This window comes from Pleurodeles waltl, chromosome 7, assembly GCF_031143425.1.
Source record: "Pleurodeles waltl isolate 20211129_DDA chromosome 7, aPleWal1.hap1.20221129, whole genome shotgun sequence".
In the NCBI taxonomy this organism is placed as follows: domain Eukaryota; kingdom Metazoa; phylum Chordata; class Amphibia; order Caudata; family Salamandridae; genus Pleurodeles; species Pleurodeles waltl.
This window is the reverse complement of record NC_090446.1, coordinates 1,586,449-1,602,092: the sequence shown is the minus strand read 5'-3', so window position 1 is coordinate 1,602,092 and position 15,644 is coordinate 1,586,449. Positions and strand designations below refer to the sequence as shown.

The 15,644-nt window shown below is 57.3% G+C and overlaps 1 protein-coding gene across 1 annotated transcript in view; it reads left to right on the top strand.

The window, feature by feature from the left end:
* Positions 1-15,644, top strand: part of EPHA1 (EPH receptor A1) — a 161,720-nt gene that overhangs the window by 36,138 nt on the left and 109,938 nt on the right. Inside the window, exons 4-5 of the mRNA XM_069242658.1 lie at positions 4,470-4,625; positions 7,035-7,370. Of these exons, the coding sequence (XP_069098759.1) occupies positions 4,470-4,625; positions 7,035-7,370 (492 nt within the window). The remainder of the gene's footprint in view (positions 1-4,469; positions 4,626-7,034; positions 7,371-15,644) is intronic.

The following is a 15,644-nucleotide window of genomic DNA, read 5'->3' as shown; positions in this document are numbered from 1 at the left end:
GTGAAGCAGTGTGCAGATAGTATTGTTATACGTCACTGAGGAGTGAAGAGGTGTGTGGATAGTATTGTTATAGGTCACTGAGTAGGGAAGCAGTGTCTGGATAGTATTGTTATAGGTCACTAAGGAGTGAAGCAGTGTCTGGATAGTATTGTTGTAGGTCACTGAGTGAAGAAGTGTGTGGACAGTATTAGTGGTCACTGAGGAGTGAAGCAGAGTGTGGCTAGTATTGTTATAGGTCACTGAGGAGTGAAGCAGCGTCTGGATAGTATTGTTATAGGTCACTGAGTGACGACGTGTGTGTACATTATTGTTATAGGTCACTAATGAGTGAAGCCGTTTGCGGATAGTATTATTATAGGTCACTAAGGAGTGAAGCAGTGTGTGGATAGTATTGTTGTAGGTCACTGACGAGTGAAGCCGTGTGTGTACGTTATTGTTATAGGTCACTGAGGAGTGAAGCAGTGTCTGGATAGTATTGTTATAGGTCACTAAGGAGTGAAGACATGTGCCCATAGTAATGTTATAGGTCACTGAGGAGTAAAGCCATGTGTGTACATTATTGTTATAGGTCACTGAGGAGTGAAGCAGTGTGCAGATAGTATTGTTGTAGGTCACTGAGGGGTGAAGCCGTGTGTGAACATTGTTATAGGTCACTAAGGAGTGAAGCCATGTGCGGATAGTATTGTTATAGGTCACTGAGGGGTGAAGCCGTGTGCGGATAGTATTGTTATAGGTCACTAAGGAGTGAAGCCATGTGCGGATAGTATCATTATAGGTCACTGAGGGGTGAAGCCGTGTGCGGATAGTATCATTATAGGTCACTGAGGGGTGAAGCCGTGTGCGGATAGTATCATTATAGGTCACTGAGGAGTGAAGCTGTGTGTGGATAGTATTGTTATAGGTCACTGAGGGGTGAAGCCGTGTGCGGATAGTATCATTATAGGTCACTGAGGGGTGAAGCCGTGTGCGGATAGTATCATTATAGGTCACTGAGGGGTGAAGCCGTGTGCGGATAGTATCATTATAGGTCACTGAGGAGTGAAGCTGTGTGTGGATAGTATTGTTATAGGTCACTGAGGGGTGAAACCGTGTGCGGATAGTATTGTTATAGGTCACTGAGGGGTGAAGCCGTGTTGATAGTATTGTTAACACCACTAAGGTGTGAAGTGGCATCTAGATAGTATATTTAGAGGTCACTAAGGACTGAGGATGTGTGGAGATATCATCCCGGGGCAGTCACTGCTTTTTTTCGAGACCCCACCTCCCTTTCCACCTGTGACTGTCCTCATCGGTGGAAGGTACTCCCGTGATGTCCTTTCCACCCCCCCCCCCATCCCTGCCCAGTGGGTCCTCCCTGGCACAGGTGGGCTCTGCCCCTCGCTTAGCTGGTAGAGGTGACCCTCACCTTCCTGAGGGATCGCAGGGGGCTGGTAGGAGCTCCCAGGTACCCCTGGAGGCGCCTCCCTACTGGCCCCATCAGTGTGACATAGGGGGGAAAGTGAGAGCCCTGTGAGAGGGGATGTGGCTGTGGGGGCACCCGTACCCCCTCCCCGAGCTGGGTTACCCCCAGCACCCCTCACACACACACAGGAGTCCTTGTCCTCAGGCCACAGAGAAGCCGGGCTCCAGCCGAGCCTCGGGGGCATAGCTCTGCCACGCCCGGTGCCAGGCCTGCCTCCTGCCCGTCAGGTCCCTGCGTGCCCGGCTCCCAGGCAGGGTGACTGATGAGGAGGGCCCTGTCTGACGCACCGAGGAAGGCTTCGGTTCTCAGGACCCGCCCTGGCTCCGGGCCACCTGCCCAACTGGTCCAACCACTTCCAGGTGCGCTCACCTCACACCCACGGCTCCTGCGGAATCCGAGCCAGCCTGCCGCCGGTGACGCGCGAGTTACAGGGCTCAGCAGCAAGGGCTCAGCGGCATGTGCTCAGTAGCAAGGGCCCAGCAGCATGTGCTCAGTAGCATGGGCCCAGCAGCAAGGACTCAGCAGCATGTGCTCAGTAGCATGGGCCCAGCAGCAAGGACTCAGCAGCATGTGCTCAGTAGCATGGGCTCAGTAGCATGGGCCCAGCAGCAAGGACTCAGCAGCATGTGCTCAGTAGCATGGGCCCAGCAGCATGTGCTCAGTAGCATGGGCCCAGCAGCAAGGACTCAGCAGCATGTGCTCAGTAGCATGGGCTCAGTAGCATGGGCCCAGCAGCAAGGACTCAGCAGCATGTGCTCAGTAGCATGGGCCCAGCAGCATGTGCTCAGTAGCATGGGCCCAGCAGCAAGGACTCAGCAGCATGTGCTCAGTAGCATGGGCTCAGCAGCATGTGCTCAGTAGCATGGGCCCAGCAGCAAGGACTCAGCGGCATGTGCCCAGCAGCAAGGGCTCAGCAGCATGTGCTCAGTAGCATGGGCCCAGCAGCAAGGACTCAGCAGCATGTGCTCAGTAGCATGGGCTCAGCAGCATGTGCTCAGTAGCATGGGCCCAGCAGCAAGGACTCAGCAGCATGTGCTCAGTAGCATGGGCCCAGCAGCATGTGCTCAGTAGCATGGGCCCAGCAGTATGGGCTCATTAGCATGGGCCCAGCAGCATGTGCTCAGTAGTATGGACCCAGCAGCATGGGATTCGGCAGCATAGGCTCAGTAGCATAGGCTCAGTAGCATGGGCTCAGTAGCTTGGGCCCAGCAGTATGGGCTCAGTAGCATGGGCCCACCAGCATGTGCTCAGTAGCATGGGCCCACCAGCATGTGCTCAGTAGCATGGGCCCAGCAGCATGTGCTCAGTAGTATGGACCCAGCAGCATGGGATTCGGCAGCATAGGCTCAGCAGCATAGGCTCAGCAGTATGGACCCAGCAGCATGGGATTCAGCAGCATAGGCTCAGCAGTATGGGCTCAGCAGCATGGGCTACGGCAGCATGGGCCCAGCAGCAAGGGCTCAGCGACAGGGCTTGAGCGGAGGGAGTGCTGCTTCCATACAGAAGCACTGCTCCAACCAACCAGCAGCACTGTCCCCTTATGGATTACTGTCCCCCAAACCAGCACCACTGTCCCCCAAACCAGCACCACTGCCCCCCCACCAGCATCACTGCCCCCCAAACCAGCAGCACTGCCCCCCCAACCAGAAGCACTGCCCCCACCAGCATCACTGCCCCCATCCAGCATCACTGCCCCCAACCAACAACACTGCCCCCAAACCAGCAGCACTGCCCCCCAACCACCAGCAATGCCACCAACCAGCAGCACTGCCCCCCCCCCCCCCCAACCTACCAGCAGCACTGTCCAACCAGCCGGCAGTAGTGCCCCTCTGAGGATGGTACTAGCAGCAGCAATGCCCCGGAACCAGCAGCACTGCCCTTGAGGCTGCAGCAGCAGTGTTCTTCCGCCCCCAAAAATCAGCAGTACAGCCCCAGAACCGACAGCACTGCCCCAAAGTACCAGCAGTCCTGCCGCAATGCCAGCAGCACTACCCCAGAACCAGCAGCACTGCACCAAGCACCAGCAGTCCTGCCCCAATACCAGCAACACTACCCCAGAATAAGCAGCACTGCCCCCCCACCCCCCCGACAAGCACCAGCAGCCCTGATCCGATACAAGCAGCACTGTCCCAAGCACCAGCAGGCCTACCCGAAAACCAGCAGCACTGCCCCACAGAACCAGCAGCACTGTCCTCCAAGCACCGGCAGTCCTGCCCCAATACCAGCAGCACTGCCCCATGTACCAGCAGCACTGTCCTCCAAGCACCAGCAGCCCTGCCCCAATACCAGCAGCACTGCCCTACAGAACCAGCAGCACTGTCCTCCAAGCACCGGCAGTCCTGCCCCAATACCAGCAGCACTGCCCCATGTACCAGCAGCACTGTCCTCCAAGCACCAGCAGTCCTGCCCCAATTCCAGAAGCACTACCCCAGAACCAGCAGAACTGTCCTCCAAGCACCAGCAGTCCTGCCTGCATACCAGCAGCACTGCCCCCACAGAACCAGCAGCACTGTCCTCCAAGCACCAGCAGCCCTGCCCCAGTACCAGCAGCACTGCCCCAGAATAAGCAGCACTGCCCCCCCAAGCACCAGCAGCCCTGATCTGATACAAGCAGCACTGCCACAAGCACCAGCAGCACTGCCTGAATACCAGCATCCCTGCCCCCCAGAACCAGCATCCCTGCCCCCCAGAACCAGCAGCACTGCCCCCCAAGCACCAGCAGCCCTGCCCCAAAACCAACAGCACTACCCCACAACCAGCAGCACTGCACCAAGCACCAGCAGTCCTGCCCCAGAACCAGCAGCACTGCCCTCCACGCCCCCCCAAAGCAGTCCCACTTTTCTCCAAGCAGCAGCACTGCCCTCCGTTAATAGCAGCCCCTGCCCCAGCAGCAGCACTGATCCCTCACTGGAGAACTGGAGAGTCACAGGGGACTCCAGAGGGTCTGTCCAGCACTAGCTGCCCCCTGTCCTGCCCCACGCTGACCCTTGACCTCTGTCTCTTGCAGCCTGCCAGCGGGGGTTCTACAAGGCGTCCCCCAAGAACGCGCGATGCCTGAAGTGTCCCCCCAACAGCTCGTCGGGCGCCCCTGGGGCCACGTCCTGTGTCTGCAACGGTGGCTTCTACCGGGCACCCTCCGAGGACCTCTCCAGCCCCTGCACACGTGAGTAGAGAAGAGGGGGTGGTGCCCCCCAGGATCTGCCCCCGGGAGATCAAAGACCCCCTGTCCCAGAGAGAGGGGGCGGTGCCCCCCAGGACCTGCCCCCGGGAGATCAAAGACCCCCTGTCCCAGAGAGAGGGGGCGGTGCCCCCCAGGACCTGCCCCCGGGAGATCAAGGACCCCCTGTCCCAGAGAGAGGGGGCGGTGCCCCCAGGACCTACCCCCGGGAGATCAAGGACCCCCTGTCCCAGAGAGAGGGGGCGGTGCCCCCCAGGACCTGCCCCCGGGAGATCAAAGACCCCCTGTCCCAGAGAGAGGGGGCGGTGCCCCCCAGGATCTGCCCCCGGGAGATCAAAGACCCCCTGTCCCAGAGAGAGGGGGCGGTGCCCCCCAGGATCTGCCCCCGGGAGATCAAAGACCCCCTGTCCCAGAGAGAGGGGGCGGTGCCCCCCAGGATCTGCCCCCGGGAGATCAAAGACCCCCTGTCCCAGAGAGAGGGGGCGGTGCCCCCCAGGACCTGCCCCCGGGAGATCAAGGACCCCCTGTCCCAGAGAGAGGGGGTGGCGGCCCCCAGAACCTGCCCCCGGGAGATCAAAGACCCCCTGTCCCAGAGAGAGGGGGAGGTGCCCCCCAGGACCTGCCCCCGGGAGATCAAAGACCCCCTGCCCCAGAGAGAGGGGGCGGTGCCCCCCAGGACCTGCCCCTAAGAATCTGAGACCCCCAGGAGAACAGACCCGTGAGTAGAGAAGAGGGGGGTCACAAAACCCTCGCGTCCAGCACCCCACAATAGTAGTACCCCCCTCCCCACCCCCGATCTGTCCCCTAAAATCCGAGAGCCCCTAGGAGAACAGGCATCCCCTGCCCCAGAGAGAGGGGGTGGGGACCCTCTGGGAGCCTCCAATTAGAATCTTAGGCCCCCCCACTCCTTGGCCACAGAGAGGGGGTGGGACTCACTTTACGACCTGGGCAGTCAGTGGTTACTAGCATCCTGTGTGCCCCCCAGGTCCCCCGGGATACAGAGACCCCCTGCGTTGAGAGGACATCTTTGTACCTCTTGATAATCTGCCTCTCCCCATCTCTCCTCAGGGCCCCCCTCAGCCTCCATGGAGAACAGAGATCCCCTTTAGAGAGAGGGCGTCTCCACCTCAGGGACGCCCCTTTGTAGAGAGGGCACCTCTGTTGGCCCCCAGCCCCCTCAGGGGTACAGGGACCCCCTCAGTCCCCCAGGGGTACAGGGACCCCCTTTGTTAAGAGGACACCTCTGTTGGCCCCCAGCCCCCTCAGGGGTGCAGGGACCCCCTCAGTCCCCCAGGGGTACAGGGACCCCCTTTGTTAAGAGGACACCTCTGTTGGCCCCCAGCCCCCTCAGGGGTACAGGGACCCCCTCAGTCCCCCAGGGGTACAGGGACGCCCCTTTGTAGAGAGGGCACCTCTGTTGGCCCCCATCCCCCTCAGGGGTACAGGGACCCCCTCAGTCCCCCAGGGGTACAGGGACCCCCTTTGTTAAGAGGACACCTCTGTTGGCCCCCAGCCCCCTCAGGGGTACAGGGACCCCCTCAGTCCCCCAGGGGTACAGGGACGCCCCTTTGTAGAGAGGGCACCTCTGTTGGCCCCCATCCCCCTCAGGGGTACAGGGACCCCCTCAGTCCCCCAGGGGTACAGGGACCCCCTTTGTTAAGAGGACACCTCTGTTGGCCCCCAGCTCCCTCAGGGGTACAGGGACCCCCTCAGTCCCCCAGGGGTACAGGGACCCCCTTTGTTAAGAGGACACCTCTGTTGGCCCCCAGCCCCCTCAGGGGTGCAGGGACCCCCTCAGTCCCCCAGGGGTACAGGGACCCCCTTTGTTAAGAGGACACCTCTGTTGGCCCCCAGCCCCCTCAGGGGTACAGGGACCCCCTCAGTCCCCCAGGGGTACAGGGACGCCCCTTTGTAGAGAGGGCACCTCTGTTGGCCCCCATCCCCCTCAGGGGTACAGGGACCCCCTCAGTCCCCCAGGGGTACAGGGACCCCCTTTGTTAAGAGGACACCTCTGTTGGCCCCAGCCCCCTCAGGGGTACAGGGACCCCCTCAGCCCCCAGGGGTACAGGGACCCCCTTTGTTAAGAGGACACCTCTGTTGGCCCCCAGCCCCCTCAGGGGTACAGGGACCCCCTCAGTCCCCCAGGGGTACAGGGACGCCCCTTTGTAGAGAGGGCACCTCTGTTGGCCCCCATCCCCCTCAGGGGTACAGGGACCCCCTCAGTCCCCCAGGGGTACAGGGACCCCCTTTGTTAAGAGGACACCTCTGTTGGCCCCAGCCCCCTCAGGGGTACAGGGACACCCTCAGCCCCCCAGGGGTTCAGGGACCCGCTTTTGCAGAGAGGGCATCTCTGTTTGTACCTGTTAATAATCTGCTCTCCCCATCTCTCCCCAGGGCCCCCCTCCGCACCCCGGAACGCCAGCTCGTCTCTCCATGGCACGACAGTGTCGCTGTCCTGGCTGCCCCCCAGTGACTCCGGGGGGCGGCTGGATGTGACTTACCGTGTGACCTGCGACAAGTGCCCCCTGGAGTCGGACCCCTGTGAGCCCTGCGACCCCGGCCTGGGCTTCACCCCCGCGGCTGAGGGTCTCTCGGAGCCAGCGGTGACCGTGGAGGGGCTGGAGCCCTACTGCAACTACAGCTTCACCGTGGAGGCCAGGAATGGGGTGTCCGGCCTGGGGCACCCCTCCCGGGGGAGCGCCACCCTTCACGTCAGCGTCGGCCACGCAGGTAAGGGTCACCTCACCTGAGGGCCCCGGGGGGCAGCTTGTTACACCCAGGGTACCATGGGAGGTGCCCCCCCCCTCCCTCAGAGTATCACACCCTCCTCCCGGTGCCCTGGCCCCTCAGTGCATCAACCCTTCCTCCGGGTGCTCTGGCCCCTCAGGGTGCCCCCCAACTTGTCCCTGATCCCTCAGGGCGCCCTCGCCCCCTCAGCATGTCACTGACTCCTCACGGTGCCCCCCAACATGTGCTTGATCCACTAGGGTGGCCCCGCCCTCAGAGTATCACACCCCCCTCACGATGCCCTCGCCCCTCAGGTTGCCCTCATCATGTCACTGATCCCTCAGGGTGCCCTCAGCGTCTCACTGATCTCTCAGGGTGCCCTCAGCGTGTCACTGATTGCTCAGGGTGCCCTCAGCGTGTCACTGATCCCTCAGGGTGCCCTCAGCGTGTCACTGATCTCTCAGGGTGCCCTCAGCGTGTCACTGATCTCTCAGGGTGCCCTCAGCGTGTCACTGATCTCTCAGGGTGCCCTCAGCGTGTCACTGATCTCTCAGGGTGCCCTCAGCATCTCACTGATTGCTCAGGGTGCCCTCAGCGTGTCACTGATTGCTCAGGGTGCCCTCAGCGTCTCACTGATTGCTCAGGGTGCCCTCAGCGTCTCACTGATTGCTCAGGGTGCCCTCAGCGTCTCACTGATTGCTCAGGGTGCCCTCAGCGTCTCACTGATTGCTCAGGGTGCCCTCAGCGTCTCACTGATTGCTCAGGGTGCCCTCAGCGTGTCACTGATTGCTCAGGGTGCCCTCAGCGTGTCACTGATCTCTCAGGGTGCCCTCAGCGTCTCACTGATCTCTCAGGGTGCCCTCAGCGTCTCACTGATTGCTCAGGGTGCCCTCAGCGTGTCACTGATTGCTCAGGGTGCCCTTGTCCATAATATTGCCCCCACCCCTTAGTGTGTCACTGTTTCCTCAGTGTGCCCTCGAGATCATTGAGTCACGACTCCCTCAACCCTTTAGTGCTCCCAGGCTATATGTTTGACATATATATATATATATTACCTGGTGGTGGGCACCACTAGTTAGTTATAGTTAAGCATTTCTTTATTTGCCTGTATCTTTGGTGCGCTTGATGAATCTTCACAAAACGTTCTGAATTTTTTTTCCAGTCCCGTTGTCTGCAGCCTGGAAAGTTTAAGGGTAATGCATCCAGGGAGGGCAGAGAAAAAAGGTGGGGTCCCAAAACATGTTATCCCCATTAATTTTTCATAGGGATTGTGAACAGCGATAGCGCAAAAACCACTGAACGGAGTTATACTAAGATTGGCAGGAAGGCATGCCCTGATGCAGAAAGAGTGCTTTTTTTGTTTTGGTGTACTTCCGTTCCGTAGTTTTAGAGAATTTGAAGAAAATCCAAATTTGTATATCTAGGCATGCGAAGGATTTGTCACCCCTCCCGATCACGTGCAAAGATCTGATTGGCTGATAACACTTCAACAGCAGAAGTCATTGACGTGCTGTCAGCTGTCCTGGGACCCCCACCAGTGCCAAGGAGTCGGGTGTCCCTACCATGGCCCCTTTTTAATTTTTTTCTGGAATTCGGCTCAAGCTGAGTCCCAATATGGCTGCCAACACTTCCTGGTTTGAAGTGTCGGCAGCCAGTCAAAGCTGCGCATGTCCCTGCACGAGCACGTCCTTGTTTGTGAGTACTTCGTGGCCAGAGATATACAAATTTGAATTTTCCTAAATTTCCCACAAACTACTGAATGGATTTACACCAAATAACAAAACGTGTGATCTGCGTGCCAACAGCTAGCTTGCTGCCAAATTTGCTGTAATTCCGTCCAACGGTTCAGGCTGTAGACGCATTGACAGATCGTATGGGAATTAAAATAGGAAATGCAACATTTTTTTTAGCTCCCTTTTTCTCTGGGCCCTGCTGGACGGTTCACCCCGAAACTTTCCAGGTGCCAGAAGTTTCACGGGGCGGCTTTTTTTGGAAACTTTTGTGAAGATTCATCAAATGTTGCCAAGGAAGTAGGCAAGTAAAAAAAAACTCTTTCCCTATGGAAACACGGTACTAACTATAACTACCTAGTGGCAACTGCTGCTAGGTAATATATATTCTGCGTAGCAAAAAGGCCGCAGAGCGCTCTAATGGGTTCAGCGCAGCACGGAGGCGTGAGAGGAGTGGTGGCCGGGCCGTGGGCAGGTACTACAGTGTGATGTGCTGCTCTTTAAAGAGTGTCTTTAATGCTTCCGTGGATTGGAGCAGGGCTCGCCGGTCCTTGTGGGGACAGGGGCGTTGTCCCAGGTCCTGGCTGCGGAGATGAAGACCTGCTGCCTTCTTTCGTTTCTTTTTCACATTTCTTAGTCTGCAGTCTGGGGGGGTCCAGGCTGCAATGTGCAAAGACCCACCTGAGATGGGGAGCGGGTCTGTAAGATAAGTGGGGGGCTGGGCCTGATGGCTTCGTCAATGATGCAGTTGGATTTCAAAATGGCGCTCACAAGGGGAGCCAGTGGGGCTCCCTCACGATGGGAGAGATGAGATCATACTTCCGGACCCTCTGGATGAGACGTGCTGTGGGGTGTCAGATGCCACTAAAGGGTACCAGTGTGGAGTCTAGGAGATCCTGGAGCAGAGCGTTACCGGCATTCAGATGTGAGCGTAGAAGGGTTTGGACACTACTACTGAAATCTCTTTTTGGAAAAATAGTTGCTCTTTCTTTGGAAGAGAGAGCTGGTGCCGGACTGTCTTGTGTCTTTGAGCAAGGTCTTCCTTCAGAGTGACTTGGCACACAGTCACATTTAGAGTTCAAAGCCCTCAATGTGTCACCACTCCCTCGGGGTGCCCCCCCATCCCTCAATGTTTCACCACTCCCTCCAGGGGATCTCCTAACCTTCAGTGTGTCACCACTCCCTCGGGGTGCCCCCCCTATCCCTCAATGTGTCACCACTCCCTCAGGGTGCCCCCATCCCTCAATGTGTGACCACTCCCTCAGGGAGCTCTCGCAACCCTCAGTGTGCCCTCCTAACCCTCAATGTCTCACCACTTCCTCAGGCTGTCCTCCTAACCCTCACTGTGTCACCACTCCCTGAGGGAGCCCTCAAAACCCTCAGTGTGCTCTCCTAACCCACAATGTGTCACCACTCCCTCAGGATATCCTCCTAACTCTCAGACTGCCCCCTAACTCTCAATGTGTCACCACTCCCTCAGGGTGCCCCCCTACCCCTCAATGTGTCACCACTCCCTCAGGGTGCTCTCGCAACCATCAGTGTGCACTTCTAACCCTCACTGTGTCACCACTCCCTCAGGGTCTCCTCCAAACCCTTACGGTTTCCGGCAACCTTAAGTGTGTCACTACTCCCTCGGGGTGCCCCCCTAACTCCCAATGTGTCACCACTCCTTCAGGGTGCCCTCACAACCCTCAGGGTGACTGCCTTACCTTCAATATGTCACCCCTCCCTTAGGGTGCCTCCTAACCCTCAATGTGTCACCACTCCCTCAGTATGCCCTCCTCACCTTCAATAAGTCACCACTCCCTTGGGTGACCTCACAACCCTTAGTGTGCCCTCTTAACCTTCAATGTGTCATTCCACCAGGGTGCCCTGACATCCCTCAGTGTGTCACCACTCCCTCAGGGTGCCCTCCTAACCCTCAGTGTGTCACCACTCCCTCAGGGTGGCCCTCTAGCCCTCAATGTGTCACCACTCCCCCAGGATGCCCCCCCTAATGTGTCATCACTACCTCAGAATGCCCTCCTAACCCTCAGGGTGGCCCCCTAACCCTCATTGTGTCACCACTCCCTCAGGGTGCCCTCCCAACCCTCAGTATGGCACCACTCCCTCAGTGTGTCCTCGTAACCCTCAGGGTGCCCGCTAACCCTTAGTATTTCGCCACTCCCTTAGGGTGTCCCCCCTCAGGGTCACCATTCCCTCGGTGTGCCCTCTTCACCTTCAATGCGACCCCAGTCCATCCGGGTGCCCACCTAACCCTCAATTTGTCACTACTCCATCTGGGTGCCCCCCTAACCGTCAATGTGTCAGCAGCCCCTCAGGGTGCCCCCCGACCTTCAATGTGTCACCGCTTGCTGAATGTGCCCTCACAACCCTCAATGGGTCACCACTCCCTCGGGGTGCCTTTACAACCCCTAGTTGCCCTCCTAACCTTCAATGTGTCACCATTACCTCAGGTTGCCCTCTAAAGCCCCAATGTGTCAATACTCCCTCATGGTGCCCTCACAACCCTCAGTGTGTGAGCTCTCCCTCAGGATGCCCTCTTAAGCCTCACCGTGCCCCTCTTATCCAAATGTGTCATCACTCCCTCAGGGTGCCCCCCTAAGCTCTCAGTGTGTCACCACTCCATCTGTGTGCTGTAGGAGGCTGGCTCAGTTTATGGTGGCACCCCTGGTGTGGCCCCTGTAGGCGGCTGGCTCAGTTTATGGTGACACCTGTGGCGTGGCACCTGTAGAAGGCTGGCTCAGTTCATGGTGACACCTGTGGTGTGGCCCCTGTAGGAGGCTGGCTCAGTTTATGGTGCACACCTGTGGTGTGGCCCCTGTAGGCGGCTGGCTCTGTTTATGGTGACACCTGTGGTGTGGCCCCTGTAGGAGGCTGGCTCAGTTCATGGTGTAGCCCTTTTGTGTGGCCCCTGTAGGAGGCTGGCTCAGTTTATCGTGTACACCTATGTTGTGGCCCCTGTAGGAGGCTGGCTCAGTGTACGGTGACACCTGTGGAGTGGCCCCTGTAGCAGGCTGGCTCTGTTCATGGTGTACACCTGTGGTGTGGCCCCTGTATGAGGCTGGCTCAGTGTACGGTGACACCTGTGGTGTGGCCTCTGTAGGAGGCTGGCTCAGTGTACGGTGACACCCGAGTTGTGACCCCTGTAGGAGGCTGGGTCAGTGTACGGTGACACCTGTGGCGTGCCCCCTGTAGAAGGGTGGCTCAGTTCATGGTGACACCTTTGGTGTGGCCCCTGTAGGAGGTTGGCTCAGTTTATGGTGACACCAGTGGTGTGGCCCCTGTAGGCGGCTGATCAGTGTACGGTGACACCTGTGGTGTGGCCCCTGTAGGGGGCTGGCTCAGTTTATGGTGACACCTGTGGCGTGGCACCTGTAGGAGGCTGGCACAGTACATGGTGTACCCTTTTGGTGTGGCCCCTGTAGGAGGCTGGCTTAGTTTATAGTGACACCTGTGGTGTGGCCCCTGTAGGAGGCTGGCTCAGTGTACGGTGACACCTGTGGTGTGGCCTCTGTAGGGGGCTGGCTCAGTTTATCGTGTACACCTGTGTTGTGGCCCCTGTAGGAGGCTGGCACAGTTCATGATGTATCCCTTTGGTGTGGCCCCTGTAGGAGGCTGGCTCGGTTCATGCTGTACACCTGTGTTGTGGCCCCTGTAGGATGCTGGCTCAGTGTACGGTGACACCTGTGTTGTGGCCCCTGTAGTAGGCTGGCTCAGTTCATGGTGACACCTGTGTTGTGACCCCTGTAGGAGGCTGGCTCAGTTCATACAGGAGGAATGTAAAGCACTTACAATACCACAGTAGTCCGTCAGTAACTCACTCGCAAGAAAGAACCACACACGTGTTGCAAAAATAAAGGATTCTTTATTACAGCACTAACTACTAGAGTAGCATTGGTGTATCTCCCTTATGAGATATCTACACACAATATACACACAAAGTAAGTCATAGAAATAGCATAATATGTACAGGGCCCTATGGGAGGGGGACAAACCATATACTAAAAAAGTGGAATGCGAAAAAGTGACCCCAACTCCGGTATGTACTGTGGTTAGCTAGGGATGGTGGTAGATGGAAACACCGGAGGTATGTTAGGTGCCCCCGCGACCAGTTACCTGCCCACTCATCCATAGGCTGACACAGGGAGTAGTGGGTAGTGGTTGGTGTTTGTGAAATAAAAGACCCTTCCCAGTGGACCCCAGGACACCAGCAGACAAGGGGAAGGTTGGAGACTATCCTCACCCACGATACCCAGAAGACGGGAGTACTCGCACCAGGGCACCCGGATGCAAGGGGTGAAGAAGATTCGCAATGAAGACTTTGGATGCCTCGATTATCCAGCTGCATTCACGACCCGTGGTCCAGGCCAGTGGAACCCAGGGACACATTCTGGATGTGGAGGACCTGCATAGGACGGGGACATAGTCCAGCACCTTTGGAGGTGCCCAGGTGGTGAAGGTGGCAATTCCCACTCTCCTGAAGATGAAGTTCCTGCAAGTTCTTGGAAGAAGAAGTCCAGCTGCGGGGTTCAGGAGCTGTGGAAGATCCCAGGAGTCACGTATGATCTGACCCAGGACAGTCACCGGATTGCAGGAGGGTAAGTGATCACCAAGTCACCAACAAGCCCAAGCAAATGCAAACAGGATTTGCAGAAGAGTTTGCAAAGTCTGAAACCAGCAAGATCTAGGAGACTCAACCCTTGAGGGGGAGTCAGCGCTGGCCCTCAGCATGGAGGAAAGCCAGTAGAAGTCATTGGAGCCCACATTAATGACTGTAGGAAAATGTCCCTTGTTGCAGTTACCCCTCCACTTTTTGCCTGATACTGATGCTGACTTGACTGAGAAGTGTGCTGGGACCCTGCTAACCAAGCCCCAGCACCAGTGTTCTTACACTAAAAATGTACCATTGTTTCGACAATTGGCACACACCTGGCACACAGATAAGTCCCTTGTAAAAGGTACCAGTGGTACCAAGGGCCCTGTGACCAGGGAAGGTCCCTAAGGGCTGCAGCATATGTTGTGCCACCCTAAGGGACCCCTCACCTAACACATGCACACTGCCATTGCAGATTGTGTGTGTTGGTGGGGAGAAAAAGGCAAAGTCGACATGGCACCCCCCTCAGGATGCGATGCACACAAAATACTGCCTGTAGCACAGGTAAGTCACCCCTCTAGCAGGCCTTACAGCCCTAAGGCAGGGTGCACTATACCACTGGTGAGGGCATAGCTGCATGAGCAATATGCCCATACAGTGTCTAAGTCTAATCTTAGACATTGTAAATACAGTGTGGCCATATTAAGTATATGGTCTGGGAGTTTGCCAAAAACGAACTCCACCGTTCCATAATGACATACCTGAATACTGGGAGGTTTGGTATCAAACATTTCAGAGTAATAAACCCACTGCCAGTATTGGATTTATTAAAAAATGCACACAGAGGGCATCTTAGAGATGCCCCCTGTATTTTACCCAGTCCTTCAGTGCAGGACTGACTGGTCTGTGCCAGCCTGCTGCTGAGAGATGAGTTTCTGACCCCCTGGGGTGAGAGCCTTTGTGCTCTCTGAGGCCAGAAACAAAGCCTGCACTAGGTGGAGATGCTTAACACCTCCCCCTCCTTGCAGGAACTGTAGCACCTAGCAGTGAGCCTCAAAGGCTCAGGTTTTGTGTTACAATGCCCCCAGGGCACTCCAGCCAGTGAAGATGCCCAGCCCCCAGACAAAGCCCCCACTTTGGGCTGCAGGTCCAGAGGGATGATGAGAAAAACAAGGAGAAGTCACCCCCTCAGCCAGGACCACCCCTAAGGTGTCCAGAGCTGAAGGGACACCTCCTTGAGAAATCCTCCATCTTGTTTGGGAGGACAGGGACCAATAGGATTAGAGATGTGCCCCCCCTCCCCAGAGGGAGGCGGCACAAGGAGTGTGTAGCCACCCTCAGGGACAGTAGCCATTGGCTACTGTCCTCTGACCCCTAAAACGCCTCTAAATCTTGTATTTAAGGGCTCCCTGAACTAAGCTAGTCAGATTCCTGATGACCTCACAAGAAGAAGAAGGACTGCTTAGAAGAAACGCTAACAGACAAGGAAAGGAAACAACAAGTAACTTGGCCCAAGCCCTACCGGCCTGTCTCCTGCTTCAAAGAACCTGCAGAAGAAAAACGACGCATCCTGCAGGTCCAGCGACCTCTGAAAAAGCTCCAGAGGACTGCCTGCATCGCAGAGGATCAAGAACCCCCGTGGACAGCGGCACTGTCCAAAGAAGAACAGAAGAAGAAACCTCTTCTGAAGGACTTCCACCTCACTCCAGAAGTGTGAGTCCTAACCACTCTGCACCCGACGCCCACGGCCCGATTCCAGGTGGCCCAGCCGATCAGAGAGGACCCCCAGACAACAGCGACCAAATGCCCACCCTGGGTTGACCTCTTCACCCCTCCACGACAACCCCTGCAGAGGGAATCCAGAGGACCGCCTTGACCGCAACTGCCCTGGATGAAGATAACCGACGCCAAAGGACCCACTGCACCCGCAGCCCCCAAGCCTTGGAGAAA